General features: G+C 43.8%; 1 protein-coding gene across 4 annotated transcripts in view; it reads right to left on the minus strand.

Annotated features, from left to right (window-relative positions):
* Positions 1-16,059, minus strand: part of ZNRF3 (zinc and ring finger 3) — a 138,937-nt gene that overhangs the window by 78,823 nt on the left and 44,055 nt on the right. Inside the window, exon 2 of one of the 4 annotated variants that reach the window (XM_057744051.1) lies at positions 5,488-5,763. The exons of the other annotated variants lie outside the window; for them this stretch is intronic. Coding sequence (XP_057600034.1) covers positions 5,488-5,556 — 69 coding nt within the window. The 5' untranslated portion in view covers positions 5,557-5,763. The remainder of the gene's footprint in view (positions 1-5,487; positions 5,764-16,059) is intronic. 4 annotated transcript variants of the gene reach the window in all.

A 16,059-nucleotide genomic window follows, 5' to 3' on the forward strand; every position in this document is an offset into this window, starting at 1 on the left:
AGTTGTAAGACATACTTGAGAAGCTACTCAGTTTCCCTTGGGAAGGATGGGAGAGTGAGTACCAAAAGGTAACTTTCACGAGCACTTGTGATGGGTGAGAAATTCCGGACCAGGAAGGGCACTCTCCTCCAGGGCTTTGCCTTCCCACGAGAATGCGTTCTTCTCTGCTGATGAAGCCAGTGCTCACTCTGCCAAGCTCCCAGGGTACCATTTAGTCCTTGCTATAAGATGCGAGGACAAAATGTACCAGATGCAAGTCATTCAGTTTTGAACACAGTAACTTGTTTACCTAGAGCTAAGAGAGAAGCCAAACTGGGAAATGGGCCAGATGAAGGAAACTGGATGAGTCGGTACCCACAGAGGGAGGAGGACCAAATGCAGCCCATCACAAGACTCCAGAGGCTCCTGGAGTCTTGTGCCCCACAGGAGCCACTCTTTCATCACCTCTCCCTGTGAGTGGCAACCACTTCGTGGTACACGGTCATTACAACCCTTAATGCAGGTCATATCCGCTCCTTCGCTGTAGGTGTGTGGGACAGAGATTACTGCCTCTGTGCGATGAGGAGAAGCCTGCATTCAGGAGGGGACACATTCAAAGAGACATGGAGGTGGCTGGACCCACGATCAAACCAACCACTTTGATCCCCCTCCACCGACTAGGCCCCGGAGTCCCTGGGTCATACTCTTTCTCCAACAGGAAAAATAAATGACTTTTTAGTCATTTTCTGGATTTGAGGGAGACAAAAGTAAAACCAACTTTTATCCATCTCCAAATCAATCAATTACTGATTTATTGCCTGCCTAGTAGGCACTCAAATAGTTGTTCAACTGGTTTTGGCAAAGACAAAACTCACTCCAATGACTTGTAACCTCAGCTCTTATTAACAATGGGACAGAAGAGTCACTTGCTTTTCAAAGCATCCTTCTCCACTCCCCACCCCCAATCCCAAAGTTCTCCGTACACCCAGACCAAGAACAAACATTGGTTCCCACCTGTAAACGCGGTGCAATCTCGGGGAGGACATATACGATCTCGCCAGGTGCAGTGCCGTGGACAAGGTCTCAGAAAGAGTGAGCAATTTCATCCTATCAGAAAGCAATTTCTAAGTTTAGAAACTCGTTCAGTAAATCTACTGAGCACCCTCTGGGTGTCATGCACTGTGACAGGTGCCGCGAGTGACACAGTGAAGAGTCAGACCAAGGATCCCATGCTCGAGGGGCTCCAGATGAGAATCCTCGGCTTGGAATTCTGAGACTGAGTCTTATCTTGTAACTGGTGTCACCAGACAGAATCTCAGAACTGCAAAGCCCCTCGACAAAGACGGAATGTGGAAAGCATTGTCCTGGCTCCAAACCATAATGCTGAAATAAACCAAAATTGTCCTAAACCAGACACTGCACACAGCTCTACACTGCTCAACAATTCTCTTCCAAACGCAGGCGGCCTTGAACAAACAGCCTTGTGGTCTGTCCAATATGCAGGTGACCTTTCTAGACCTCATTCAAATCTTCCTTCTTAACAAATCAAGATGCGCTGGGAGGGAGAAGTGCCACTCGGAACTCCTGGTGCCCCTGGACCCTACTCAGCTGCTGAGACCCCCTAGGACTAAAGACATTTTGGAGGGAAAAGCAGCCATGGCTATTAGGCCCTATTTTTCCTCCAGAAGTGACCCAGCCTGATTCCAAAGCCCTCTGGGACTACTTATCCCCCAGGCCTGAAGGGATGGAGACACAACCCCCCCCCACCCCCGCCCCACTACAGGAGGCCTGCGATGCCCAGAGGTCTGAGAAGCAGGAATGTCTCCCTCAGTTCTCGGTTCTCTGGCAGATAAAGTTAAAGCAGGAATGCGTGAAGCCCTCCACACACACCTCACATACTGCTTTGGGCAATTAAGTAATTTTTTGCTCAGCTCAAGGTTCAAGAAGCTAGTAGGGAAACTGTCTCTGTCAGAGCGGGTGACTTCAAAGGACTGAAAGACAGACCCTTTGGGCTTTGTAGACATGCCTCTCTTCCTGGAGGAGAAAAGGCAAAACCAGCTTCCCCAAACTCTCCATGCTACATGCTCAGTCATGAAAAAAACACCAGCCCCAGAGAAGGGAAGGAAAGAAGAGCCAGAAGGTCCCTTTGTTTCTAAGAAGCTTGGGGTTTCATCTAATGCAAGAAGATTCCACTTAAAAAAAAAAAAAAAATCAAGGAAAGAGAAATCAAAAACTGCTCAGAAAATCTAAATTACACATCAGATACTTCCATCTAACAGGAATATCTACAGGTATTAGCAGGAACCATTCCTGGCCGCCCACCACCCCCCATCTGTACTACACTCCTGTCCAGTCACTTGTATTGCAGGGTAAGCCTCGCACATCACTTTACCAGCCCACTTCCATCCCAGAAAGCAGCCTGCAGAGAACACAGGCCCTACTTGAAGGCATTACTGGCCAAGCTGGACATCCCTATATCTGATCATCTCTTTGGTACTTGATATGCTCCAACAGTGGACAGGGCTGCCACCCATCAGCCAGGTGGGCCAACATGCTCTTCCTGTCCTAGGGATGTAGAGAACCTTTTGCACCCCATCCTGTCCAGCCAACAGGACCTCGGCAGGCGGTCAGTGGGGCAAATGGAAGGATGGCTTATTGATGGTTTCCAAGCCATGTTCAGTGCAGGAAGTCCTTTCTGTGCAGGAAGTCCTTAAGTGAATCCACAGAGGAGTCTAGGTGGTGTACAGGCGGACTTTTAAAAACAATATACATATGTTCATTTTACCATGAATTAGAAGAGATAACTAGCACAAATTCTTGATAAAAATCTCCTTTTTCACCAAAGCTAAGACACTATCAACCAAACATCTTTGAGTGGCAAGGAAAAAAGTAAATGAGGACACACCATGGATTTTAAGACATTCCCATGTCAGAGACGAAAAGATACAAGAAAACAAAGCATCTAAGAATCAACAAAATAAGTTATTTCAGTTTTTAGAATTATAGTCACCTTAAAGAGAAATATTAAATAAATGACCGTGGCACACAAATACGGGAGGAACTGTGAAGGTGTTATAAGAATGACTACATCCAATAACAAGAGCACACAGAGCAAGCCGTGTGCGGAGCCCTCCTCTAGGTGCTTTACAGAGCTGAACATACTAAATCTTTAAAACAATTCCACGGTTGGAACTGCTGTGGTGGTCCAGTGGCTAAGACTCTGCACTCCCAATGCAGGGACCCGGGTTCAATCCCTGGTCAGGGAACTAGATCCCACATGCCACAACTAAGGGTTCACGTGCCACAATGAAAGATCCCACATGCCACAACTAAGAGTTCATGTGCCACAGTGAAAGATCCCACATGCCACAACTAAGAGTTCACGTGCCACAGTGAAAGATCCCACATGCCACAACTAAGAGTTCACGTGCCACAGTGAAAGATCCCACATGCCACAACTAAGAGTTCACGTGCCACAATGAAAGATCCCACATGCCACAACTACGACCTGATGCAGCCAAATAAATAAATATTAAACAAACAAAAAAAACCATGACGAGGTGCCACATCATGCCTGTTTTCAGAACAGTGAACTGCAGAACGATGGGGGTGGTGACCTGCCCAGAAGCCCAGCCCAATACCAGGCACGTGGGTCCCAGCTCCCTGCTCTTCTGAGCCTCTCCAGAGAACTCCGGGCACGACCATGGGAAGTCACCAATATTCAACCGTTTCTGACTTACAAAAACGGCAAGTTCAAAGGATTCAATCTAATAGCTGCATGAGCCATTTGTTAAATGTCTGATTAACAGCTGACACGTGACTGACTGGACAGCATTCCTTTCAGGACATAGTGAAAGCCCAGTCGTGGGCAGTACATCCCTAACCTCAATCCAAAACCCTGAAACTTTTGAAATATTCCAGAATGTTTACCTGAAGCCCCCTTCATCTTCTTCACTCGGATTCCAATCTCCAGAATCAACTGAAGGACATGAAGGAATACTTGTAGGAGAAAGGTATAAAAAAGAGAAAGGCAAGTACATTCTTCTCCTAAACTTCAGGGCTGACCCGCAAGCAATTTTAGAGCAACCTTAAGAGACAAGTGATAATTCTCCAGATTGATCTTTCACAGCCTGTGGCCTCACCCCTGTCAAGCTGTGGCTAAGCTAGTGGCTGGAGGGCAAAAGCCATAAGCCAGGGTTGGCCAAATATTTCTTGAGATGAATGATTTGGTTCATCAAGGGTAACAGAATACCAGGGGTTATGCCCAAGGTCTGTTTCTAAAAGTAATTATGTAATAAATGACCCCCAAAGCAGGGACCCCCACCTGCCATGCCTTTCCTGTGGGCACCTGCACACAGGGCTGCACATGGCTGGCTCCAGCCAGCACCCTTCACATCCTGGTCTCATCTACTCAGATGAATGGGGCCTCTGGAGTTGTGCAACACACTGGCGCTTCCTGCATGTATGTAGAGAAGGAGCTCAGGTTTCTAATAACTCTGGGCAAATGTGCAGAGAAGATCTGAAGTTAAGCAGAAACCTGATACACAAAACTGTGATCATCACAGAGGCAGGCAAGGAAAAACCTGGATCTTATTTTAAGAAAATACTTTATTCTGACATTTAACTCAAAATACCTTATTGTCAAGGACTCTGAGCAGGTTAATACTCCTGGTTCTAAGAGCAGCACAGACCCTGACATAGGAACCTCTTTTATTTTTATTTCTTTGTAACTTGCAAAGCTCGTTCTCATTACTGATATACCTCCATTAACTCCTAATTCCAGAGAAGTTTTAAATACATACATTCTCAAACATTTTTTTTTAATTGTCAAAGCTAAGCACCAGAAAAAATTAACTCAAGCCAGAGAAGATTATCTTCATAAACATTATGTTCTTAATAGAAGTAAACTGCTCTTTTCCCTTAAGCAAAATAGAACATTATGCAGTGCCTTTTGTACTCGGCTTTCAAAATGTGAATGGGAACACTTTCCCAAAGTCACGAATATACAAAAGGACCAAACAAAATTGCAAAAAAACATGGAAATGAAAAACTTCTCTCTGCTGAAAGGAACAGTTCTTTGTTGATAAAGGGAGGTTCAAACATATTTTAAATATTTTTAAACAAAGGCCTAGCTGATGTCCCTTAATCCATCCATCCAGCTCAACTTTCTGCGCAGGCAGCTGCCGCAGCGGAGCACCCATCCAGAAGGGAGGGCCGGAGGCATTTCCTCAGCGGCCCACATTCCTGGGGGACACGGGACTTAGCAAAGTTAACAGCAATTTTCAACCTCCGATGCAAGTACAACAACATCTTCATAAAAGTTTTACAAGGACATCCTGGCAAGAATCAAACTACCACGAAGAGTAATGTTTCGGGGCCCTGAGCATTCCAGCAGCTCGCTTTTCTTGGCCACCTCTCCTTGCAGTGCGGTGCAAACAGGCGGTCAGCTGGGAACCGGCAGGAGGGTCCCAGGGAGAAAGCACTTGGAGAAAATAAAGCCAAATATACCCATTCTGGCTCAACACGCCTTGCTCCGTAGGAAAGGGGAGCAAGAGGAGGCCAGGCAGATTTCAACATCTCTCGTCAGTGCCAGGGAAGGGATGGAGGCAGATGCGTGGAGCTGCCTGTCTCCGGGTCTAATAATGTCTCTCTCCATCCTTCCAGAAGACGCCATCCTCAACCTTGCATTCCTCATCAGTGTAAGCACTAAGGGAGCATTGCTCTGAGCAGGACCCTCACACAGGGGCGGCACAGGTCGCCCTGGAAGACCATTCTTGGTGTGACCTGTGGAACAAAGATCCAAGGTGAATAACAGAACCATGGGGCCACAAGAAAGAGCAGTCAGCCTAGAAGCCAGGATCAGTGTCCTAGGGCCATCCTAACAAATGCCACAGACCGGGTGGTTTCAACACCAATGTACTGTCTCACAGGCCAGAAGTCAGAGATCGAGGTGTCTGAGGGCTTGGGGAGAATCTCTTTCCCGCCTAACCCTTGGCATCTGCGGGGGGCTGCTAGAATCTATGGTGTTCCGTGGTCTGTAGACTCATCACCCCATCACTGCTTCCCATCTTCACATGGTGTTCTCCTTGTGTTCCTGTCTGTGTCCAGACTTCCCCATTTTATAAGGACACCAGTCATATTTGATCAGGAGCCACCCTAATGTTCTCATTTTAACTTGATTACCTCTGTAAAGGCTCCATTTCCAAAAAATGGTCACATTCTGAGGTACTGGGGGTTAAAACTTCAGCACATGAATTTGGAGGGGACATAATTCAACCCATAAGAAGGTTCTTGGAAAACTGGTGGTTGAGAAAGAAAGGGTCCTATAAGAAATTAGCATTTTCATTCTTTTTTTTTATAGTTTATTTATTGGCCTTGTTGCTGCACGTGGGCCTTCTATAGTTGCAGAGAACAGGGGCTACTCTTCATTGCAGTGCTCATTGCGGTGGCTTCTCTTGTTGTGGAGCACAGGCTCTGGGTGCACGCGGGCTTCAGTAGTTGTGGCACACAGGGTCAGTAGTTGTGGCTCGTGGGCTCAACAGTTGTGGCTTGTGGGCTCCTGCGCACAGGCTCCGTTGTTGTGGCGCACGGGCTATGTTGCTCCGTGGCATATGGGATCTTCCTGGAGCAGGGATCGAATTCATGTCCCCTGCACTGGCAGGCGGAGTCTTAACCACTGCACCACCAGGGAAGCCCAGCATTTCTTTCATAATAAGTAACTACAGAAGCCAAAAGTCTGTATCACAATGCAGGAATAAGTTAAATGAATAATTTTTTTCAAGTGGGCAGAAAGATGTGGGAGAGAAACACAGGCAAAGTGCCATCATAGGAGAAACAGGAAAAATGAGGTGTGAGATGATACATTCATAGACTGTTTTGGCAGAGGCCTGTTGCCAGTAGCTATACAGTAGACTCTCCGAGTTTGGCAAGATATAAAAGAGGACAAGGCCCCGAATACATTAATGGCCCAGCTATGGCTTTAGATCGAGTCATAATTGGCTGGGAAACGGGGCTCACCTTACAATTTTGTGAACTGCTAAATTTGAGTCTCATGCCATTCAGTGAGAATTTACATGGCAAGGATGGGGTCATTGCCAGCCACCGGCCTGGGCTTGAGCTAGACACCCATCTAGGGTTTTCGGAGTAAGGAGTGTCCTGAGAAACAGACACATGGAGGAAGGCCCTAAAGGGCCCTTGCTTTCTCAAACTCAAAACATGAAATAAGGAAACATCACATCTGGCAAAGGTGGGTGATGAAGAGGGTCCTTTTCTTGGAAGAAAAAAAAAGAAAATGGAAAGGCATTTAATTTTCAAAGGAGCCTCGGGGGTAATGGCTTTGTGATTCTGAATATTGCTGAAGACTGGGAAGAATGTCCAACTACAAGGTGTATAACACACACACACACACACACTCTAACACTAACACTGTCACTATCATCATGCAGGTGTGTGCTAACATCTGAGATACCAGAGAGGCAAGTGCCTTCAAAACAATTTCATCCCAGTTTCCATCAAATGCCATCTAGCCCATGGGTTCTCAAAGTCCACTCTATAAGTTCCTGGTGGAGGTGGCCCTTAAACCTTTTCAGAGAATCCGCGAGGGCAAACCCATTTGCGTAATAATACTAAGACATCGACTGCCTTTTACATTGTGCTGACATTTGCACTGATGGTGTAAATGCAATAGTGAGAAAAAAACTGTTGCATGAATCAAGGCAGTGGTGCCAGACTGCACTCCTGATTACTGTATACTTGAAATCAGAAAGAGGAGTTTCCTTAAGTTATGTTGATGAAACAATACTGATGAAGAACACTGATGAATGAAAACTTTTTAAATTTTATTATTTTTTATTTTATTAGCTCTCAACTCCTGAGTATATACTTTTTAATATTCTGTGTGACAAAATAGGAAGTGTACGTAGAGCACTTCTGCTGCATACCAAAGCACATGGTTGCCTTGTGGTAAAGTACTTGTGCCCTTGTGACTTGCAAGCTGAGCTGGCCGCTTTTTTATGGGACACCATTTTTACTCAAAAGAATAGCTGACACAGTATGGTTATACAGATAGCGATAGGGCAGACATTTTCTCACAAATGAATGAAGTGAGCCTGCCACTTCAGGGAAAACAACTGACAATATTTGTTGCCAAGGATAAAATTTGAGCTTCCACGCAAAATTAGAATTTTGGAAAACTTGTATCTACCACCATGAGCTTGACAGAATCCCAATACGACTTAAAGACTTTCCTTTTGAGAAGGATAAGGATATTAAATGTGATTTTTTTAATACTGTATAATGAAATGAGTCAGCATTTGAAAGAGCTGCCTGACTCAGTGAATCAGTATTTTCTAAACGACCAGTGCATTATAATACAAATCATTCGTTAGTAACAGACCCATTCAAAATGCAAGCAAGACCAACGGATTTCAGGATAACAGAGCATGAAGGGTTCATCAATATGGTATCAGGCTCCACATTACAACTAACCTTCAAGAAACTACCTCTTGCTGAGTTTTGATATAGTATCAAAGATATCCACAATTATCTTAAGAAACTAATAAAATACTTCTCCCTTTTCCAACTACACATCTGTAGTTGGCCTGATTTTCTTCATATACTTCAACCAAAGCATACGGAAACAGACTGGGCACAGAAGTAGATGTGAGAATCCAACTATCTTCTATTAAGCCAGATATTAAAAAGATAAAAATACAAAACGCGACCACTCTTCACTATATTTTCCAAAACATAATACTGTTTCGTAAAAAATGTTAGTTATGTTAACATGTAATGGGTTTGTTATTATTCTAAAGTATATTTTAGAACTGAATATTTTTAAAGTTTCTGTTTTAATTTCTCATCTGGCAAATATCAGCAGCTATAACCCACACAAAGAAAATCTCTTTGTACTCCTTAATACTTTATGAGCATTAAGGGCTCTTACAATTAAAAAAAAAGAATTACCCAATTTAAACAGACACAGGATCTGAGTAGACATTTTTCCAAATAAGATATACAAATGACCAATGAGCACATGGAAAGATGCTTAACATCATTAGCCCCAGGGAAATGCAATCAGAACACAAGGTACTACTTCACACCTGTTAAGATGACTATAAAAAAAAAAAAAAAAACCACTCAGACAATAACAAGCGAGAAGAAATGGGAACCCTCATGCACTGCTGATAAGAATGTAAAATGGAGGGAGATCAGCCTGATGCTTCGTGAAGACCTAAAGGGGTGGGACAGGGAGGTTGGGAGGGAGGCTCAAGAGGGAGGGGATATGGGGATACACATATACATATAGCTGATTCACTTTGTTGTACAGCAGAAACTAACACAATACTGTAAAGCAATTATACTCCATAAAGATTAAAAAAGAAAAAAAAGAATGTAAAATGGTGCAACCACTTGGAAAATAGTCTGGTGGTTCCTGAAAACATGAAACATAGAGTTACCATATGACCTAGCAATTCCACTTGTAGGTTTACACCCAAGAGAAATAAAAACACGTCCACACAGAGACTTGTACATGAATGTTCACAGCAGCACTGTTTATAATAACCAAAGCATGGAAACAACCCGAATGATCACCAACTGATAAATGGATAAGCACAATGTAGTGTCCATACAATATAACATTATTCGGTGATCTGTGGTTAATAGCCGGATACCAGTTGAAAGAAAATTCCACCTAGACACCTGTGGATTCCACATGTGCCAATTTAAAGGATTCAAAATAGAAGAGAGTGTTAAAAAACTGAACCCTCTCAGGAGAGCCAACCCTAACTTCGCTAGTCCCTCCCACAAGATGAACCCAACAGAAGCTAGCTTTACCCATACTCCAGCCTTCTAGGTGTGCCTCTCAATGCCTTCCCAAGAAATGACTGCTGTATTTTCCTCCCTCCCAGTTTTATTAGTTTCCCAAGTAATTGGTGATAGTGAGGGTTAAAGAAGCATAAGGTTCTTGGCATAGCTATGATGAGTAACTCAACCAACCTCAAGTCAAGTTCACCTTCATAGACAGTACAAACCTCCCTGCCTTCAGCCGCCATCATCTGCTACTGCCAAACACAAATGAAACCCACCCTCCAGTCCCCAAAACCCTCTCCCACCACCCTGATGCCCCAAGACAACCTGCTCATAGAATCAGCACCTGCTAATACTTATCATTCTTCCCCCAGATTACACACATTTTCAAATAAAGGTAGGGTCCTTAACTAGTGATTTCAACCACTAACAAACAGGGCTCCCAAAGCCCACTAACATTCCTCCATCTTTAACAAACGGACAGTCCACCTGGACTTTGCCGAAAAAACCAGTCCAAACACCAATGCCCATAAACTAGTAAGTCACTTTGAAGTCAGGCATCATTGCATGATTACAAAAGATGATATATTATTTTATTGAATTCCTTCTAAGGGATAGAACTCTCTTTTGGATAAAACCACAGCTTCTTAAAGCTGCAAAGCCATTCCTCTCACACAAAGAACGATGGTGGCGTTAAAAAAACAACAACAACAAACAAACAAACAAACCCACAAGCACATTCTAATGACAAAAAAAGAACAGACGCATTATCTTGGTTCACCTCTTTAAAAAATACTTAGCTTTAAATGAGAATATTATCAATGTACTTTGGGGGTTAATTGATGTGGAATCAATTTTTTAAATTTCTCAGCTTTTGAAAATAATTATCTGATCATTGAAAAACTTGCAATATGAAGAAAATTAACACACCTCTAACAAATCTCATTACTGGAGGAAAAACTGAGAGGTAGTATTTCATTACAGTCTTTTTCTATGCATGCCGCACAATTTTTCTTATTTTTTAATTAAACAAAATTAGGATAACACGATATACTACATTTTAATTTTGGCTACACTGCACAGCATGTGGGATCTTAGTTCCCCGACCAGGGATCGAACCCGTGCTCCCTGCAGTGGAAGCTTGGAGCCCTAACCACTGGCCTGCCAGGGAAGTCCCTATACTACATTATTATATTCTGTGTGCTTTTTTCCACTTGTGAGCATTTTCCCTTGACATTAAATACTCTCAAGCAATTTTAATGTCTGCAAAGCACTCTACTATATGAACAAAAGTACTATCACTTAGCCAGCCCCTGACAGTTCGATATTCTCACTGCTGGCAATTTTTATCACAAATAATGTATTAGTGAATATCCTCGCACAAAACTCCTAATATGCACAACTGCCTTTGTTTTATTTTTAGGATAAATTCTTAGAAAGAAAACTGCTGAGTCAAGGAGTATGAATATTTTTAAGGCTCTTGATACATGTGCTGTTACAAACAACCCTTCTACCAGCAGTGCATAAAAATGTCTATTTTCTTGTGCCTTTTTACTAAAATGGGCGTGACTTTTATTTTAGCCATTGCCACTTGAATAGGTTAAAAAAAATAAAGGCTAGTTTTTGTTTTAATCCAGGGTTCTTTTGGAACCCTTGCTGTTCCACAACACCCTCATTCTGTCCAAGGCAAGTGCACAGAGCCGAAAAGAAATCCACACACTAGTTTCGCACAGCATATCAGGGGCTATCCAAGCAAGACAGGGGCCACATGTGAGGGGATTCTGCCACTTCAAAGAAAGAGAAAACTTGATGCATTGAGGGAAAACACAGGTGTTCAAATATGTGGAGATTTAGGTGCTTTGGCAATTCCCAGAGCTCAGATTATATCGGGAAGCAAGTTTACTGCCAACACACAGACACTTGCAGGGAGTGGGGGGGCCAAATAGTGCCCTCCCCCTCCTACAAGTGTTAATCACATTACAATAAAAATGAAAAGTACCCCAAATCGCTTCAGTAAGGAATCACTGCAGCATCTATTTCCAAATTATCTCACAAGTAGGGCAAACTTCACACTCAAAACTGTGTCTGATTCAGCACAAATATCCCCTCCACACCCTCCCCCCAAACCTCATATTCTGGAAAGAGAAAGCTCAGGCTGAGGGACGCTGGGAACCCTAAAAGAAATGTGCTAACAGCAGGCCCCTACCCCCAGCCTGGTAAATCTCTCATCTATAATCCAACACAAGAGACAACAGGCAAACAGCAAGAGGTCATCTTCAAAGAGCCGGTTGCTACGGGAAGCAAGTGTAGAGGCAGCAAGCATGTCCCCATCAAAGTCCGGCAGCTGCAGAAGAACCACAAAGGTACAGCTCCCCTCGGAGCAGAGCTCTGATGGGGGAGGGGGAGTCTCCAGGGGAGGGGGCACAGGAGGAGGAGGAGGAGGAAGAAAGGGAGAGAAAAACATCAGAACAGCAGCAGCTGCCCAGTGGAACATAAAACCTGGCAGTTTTGTGTTGCTCAACAAGGAGGAAAGTAGGGAAAGAAGAAATACAGAAAACAGCATTTCCTGAACTTGCCTTTTTAAGCACTAGTCAAAGCTGTCAGCGTACCTGAGAGACGGCCAGATAAAACCCACAGCTATAGAAAGAGAAACACAGCCATTAGTGATAAAATGGCAGGTGCCACCTTTGAGCACCGTCTCAGTACATATGTGATCATCTCCTGGTAGAAAAATCTCTGAGTTCTTGGTCCAAAATGCCTTCCTCCCAACACCAGCAACACCAGCCACAAAGAAGAGCACACCTACCACTTGTCCACAGAATCTAATCTAGGTAATCCACAGATTCCCCAGGGGAATCTGAGGGCGCCCTTTAATTTGGGTAGAAGCTGCCCTCATTCTTCCAGGTAAAAGGCACAAAAGTCGACAGGCTTTGCAGCCCCTAGGTGAACATCTCAAATAGTTCCTGTGTCATTTGAGCTCTCCAACCCCAGATGCAGCACTGGTGCTCAGAAATCACACAGGACTCGGGAAAGAGACCGATAGAGAATCAAGTCCCGTTCCTTCACTCGGAATGAAGACAGACCTCGGGACACTCCCCTGGAGCTCACCTGGAGGCAAGGTCTCCCAATTCCCAGGCTGAAGTTCTTTTCACTCTTGTGCGACAACCATAAGGGTCTAGGGACAAGGAGAAGGGATGAAAGCTTGGTCTTCATTTCCAGCTGCTACTAAATGGCTTGATATGCTATATGAAAGTTCTGAAACAAAGTGCTTCTAAAGAACAGTCTGTCTGTTGGTTTTAGTGGGTTATCGCAGAAGTCAGGCCCCCAGGCAAGTGGACACATCTGCACGTCCTCCCCCTGCTCCCCCTGCCTGTACCACATGGCTCTGCTGAGAAAGTGCTCAGGCCCTCAAAAGGTATCATTTTGCTCAAAATGATTTCCTGAAACAGGTGAGAGTTTCGTGGGGCTAGATGCACACGCACAAAGGGTTCAGCCCTGAAACTCAATCACAGAACCATACCCCACGTTAAAGGGTAAAGCTAAAATGGCACGGCATGGGTGATTTCTTCCAGGGTAAACACTCAGAAGTCACAGACTTGTGCAATCTGTTTTTATCAGTGGCTCTGTCTTCATCATGTTTTACGGCTATAAAACGTGCTGTAAGAACAAAAATCAAATAAAATTTAAATGGCTCTTTCAACAGGCCAAGACTTTAATCTGCATTTTGTCTTCAGCCAAATGGAAAAGAGTAAACATGAAATTATAAAAATAAAAATGAAAAAAAACTCAATTCAAATCAACGAAAATAAATTTGCAGTCCTGCAGACACATTTTATTGCTACCCTAATCAGCACCCAGGGCCTTATCACTTTTCTCCTCAGCTGCCAGTGCTGCCACCAACACAGGGTTTCTAAGAACCCTACTTCTACTCCGGTGGGTTTTTTGTTTTGTTTTGTCTTTTAGTGTCAAGAAAAGAGAGAAGCACAGTACTCTGTAACAACCTATATGTGAAAAGAATCTAAAAAAGAGTGGATATATGCACATGTATAATCACTGAGTCACTTTGCTGTACAGCAGAAACTAACACAACATTGTAAATCAACTATACTCCAATAAAAATTTAAAAAAAAAAAAGAGAAGTATGAGGAGAGATGTAGGCACTTATTTACATGAAGAAAGACTTCTCGAGGCCCTTCCACTGTCACTGAACATGTTAGAGAACTGAAGACAGAAAAAGAGGAGGGAAAAAAAGAAAAAAGGAATTCATGAGAGTGATTCAAGTGCCTGAAAAGGAACAACTGTCCATAAAATGAACAACTTCAGTTCAATACATTTCTGTTACATTGGGTCATCTTCATAACTTTTTTTGTCTGAAGCCATTGGAAGCTTCTGGCTGCAGTGGTAAATGATAAAGGGGAGCTGGTCTCTGATGGCTGGTCTCCCTTACAGTTCACAACTGGAGATTAAGTTTAAGAGACTGAACCCAACCCCCTAGCCCAAAGAATCGATTTTGCTCCTGCCCTCTCAGCCTTCCGAAGGCCCGGAGGAAGACCTCTGTGGCCCCAGGTCAGGTGCCGGCAGCCTGTGAACGGGAGGGCAAGGGCCTCTGAATGACCAGATTAAGTCTGAATGGAAGAAGAACCTGTGATTAAGTTTTCTGAATAGCTGGTTCTCTTAGGGGAAGCAAACTCCTTAAAAACAAAACAAAAACAAAAACTGGCAGAAACCTAGTGTGGCTCTCTGTTACTTCCCTGTCAGAAATGGGAAACCTGCTTTTTGGATCTAGGAGAGTGGATTTTCACATACTCAAGTCAAGCCCACTTTCCAACCAACATGTGGGGTTCAGCCGATTTTCCAGGGAAAGGAGGAAAAAAAATAACACGGCCTTATTTCTTCTCAAGATTACTCCTATTTAGACAGTTCAGGTTGACATGGAATATGTTTTAACCACTAACCCCCCAGGACAAACTTAGAAACTTCTCCAAGCCATTACAGAGCAAAGAAGCTAGTCTTTCCTTCAACTCAGCTTCATTTTCAACCAAAATTCCTTTACAACATTATTCCAGTTTTGCCAGTCCAGAATCTTCACCAGAAGGTTCTCTACTCCAAGCATAAGTAGGAAAGGAAAAGGGCAAACGGCATTATGTCTAACATGTGGCAGCCTGGTCAGAATTGTCCTGGCTACACAAGACGCAGGTCTGCTGAGGTTTTGGTCTGCTTTTCTAAGGGGCGGGGGTACCAACATAAATCTCTCCTCCCAGTGAAAGAGTCGAGGATTAATTTAACTCATAACACAGACTACTCATATAACAAGATATGGTTCATTAAAAACCTTGCTGAACAAAATTTTCAGCGACCCATCCATGTTAAAAACTGAAGTTTGGGGACTTCCTAGGTGGCGCAGTGGTTAAGAATCTGCTTGCCAAGGCAGGGGACATGGGTTCGATCCCTGCTCCAGGAAGATTCCACATGCCACGGAGCAACTAAGCCTGTGCACGACAAAAATTGAGCCTGTGCTTTAGAGCCCGTGAGCCACAACTATTGAGCCCGTGTACTGCAACTACTGGAGCCCATGCTCCACAACAACAGAAGCCATGGCAATGAGGAGCCCCCACTCATCACAACTAGACAAAGCCCTTGTGCAGCAACGAAGACCCAACACAGTAAATAAATAAATAAATTTATTTTAAAAAACACAAACAAACTGAAGTTTGGGTATAAAAGGCCAATGTCTGAAAAACCCAGGGAGAAAGGATGGCTGGGAGAGATGAAAAAACTCTTCCAAGACCATCCTGTTTAAGCTTGACCATCTTGGCAAGGAGAGCTTGCACCTCCCCTCCTACAGCACCTGGTTCTGCAACTGATGTCCAGCATGTTTCCATTTAACTGGAGGGGACACAAGAATGAAAGGCAGAGACCCTGTCCTCTGAAGAGGCTGCAGTTACACAGAGGAGAGGAGGCACAAGCAGAACAGAATGCACATGGGAGTGAGGGGTAAGCGCCAAGAGTGGGGCCCATCAAGAGAAGGCAAAGATGTGGGCATGGGGGGTCCTAGGAGGCCTTCAGGATTTGGCCTCAAGAGATAAAAGAAGACTGTGGGATTTGGTTCCTTACTTATTTCTGTCTGGAACTTTCCAAGGACTTTTAAATGTAAGTTTCCACTCAGTAATGGACGTGGCAGAGGTTACACATTTATACTTATTAAAAGCCAAATAAATAGACAGAATACTTTATATTCATGTATTTATTAAGTGTAATAACAGCTAGCTC

Source organism: Hippopotamus amphibius, chromosome 8 (assembly GCF_030028045.1).
Source record: "Hippopotamus amphibius kiboko isolate mHipAmp2 chromosome 8, mHipAmp2.hap2, whole genome shotgun sequence".
NCBI classification, from domain to species: Eukaryota; Metazoa; Chordata; class Mammalia; order Artiodactyla; family Hippopotamidae; genus Hippopotamus; species Hippopotamus amphibius.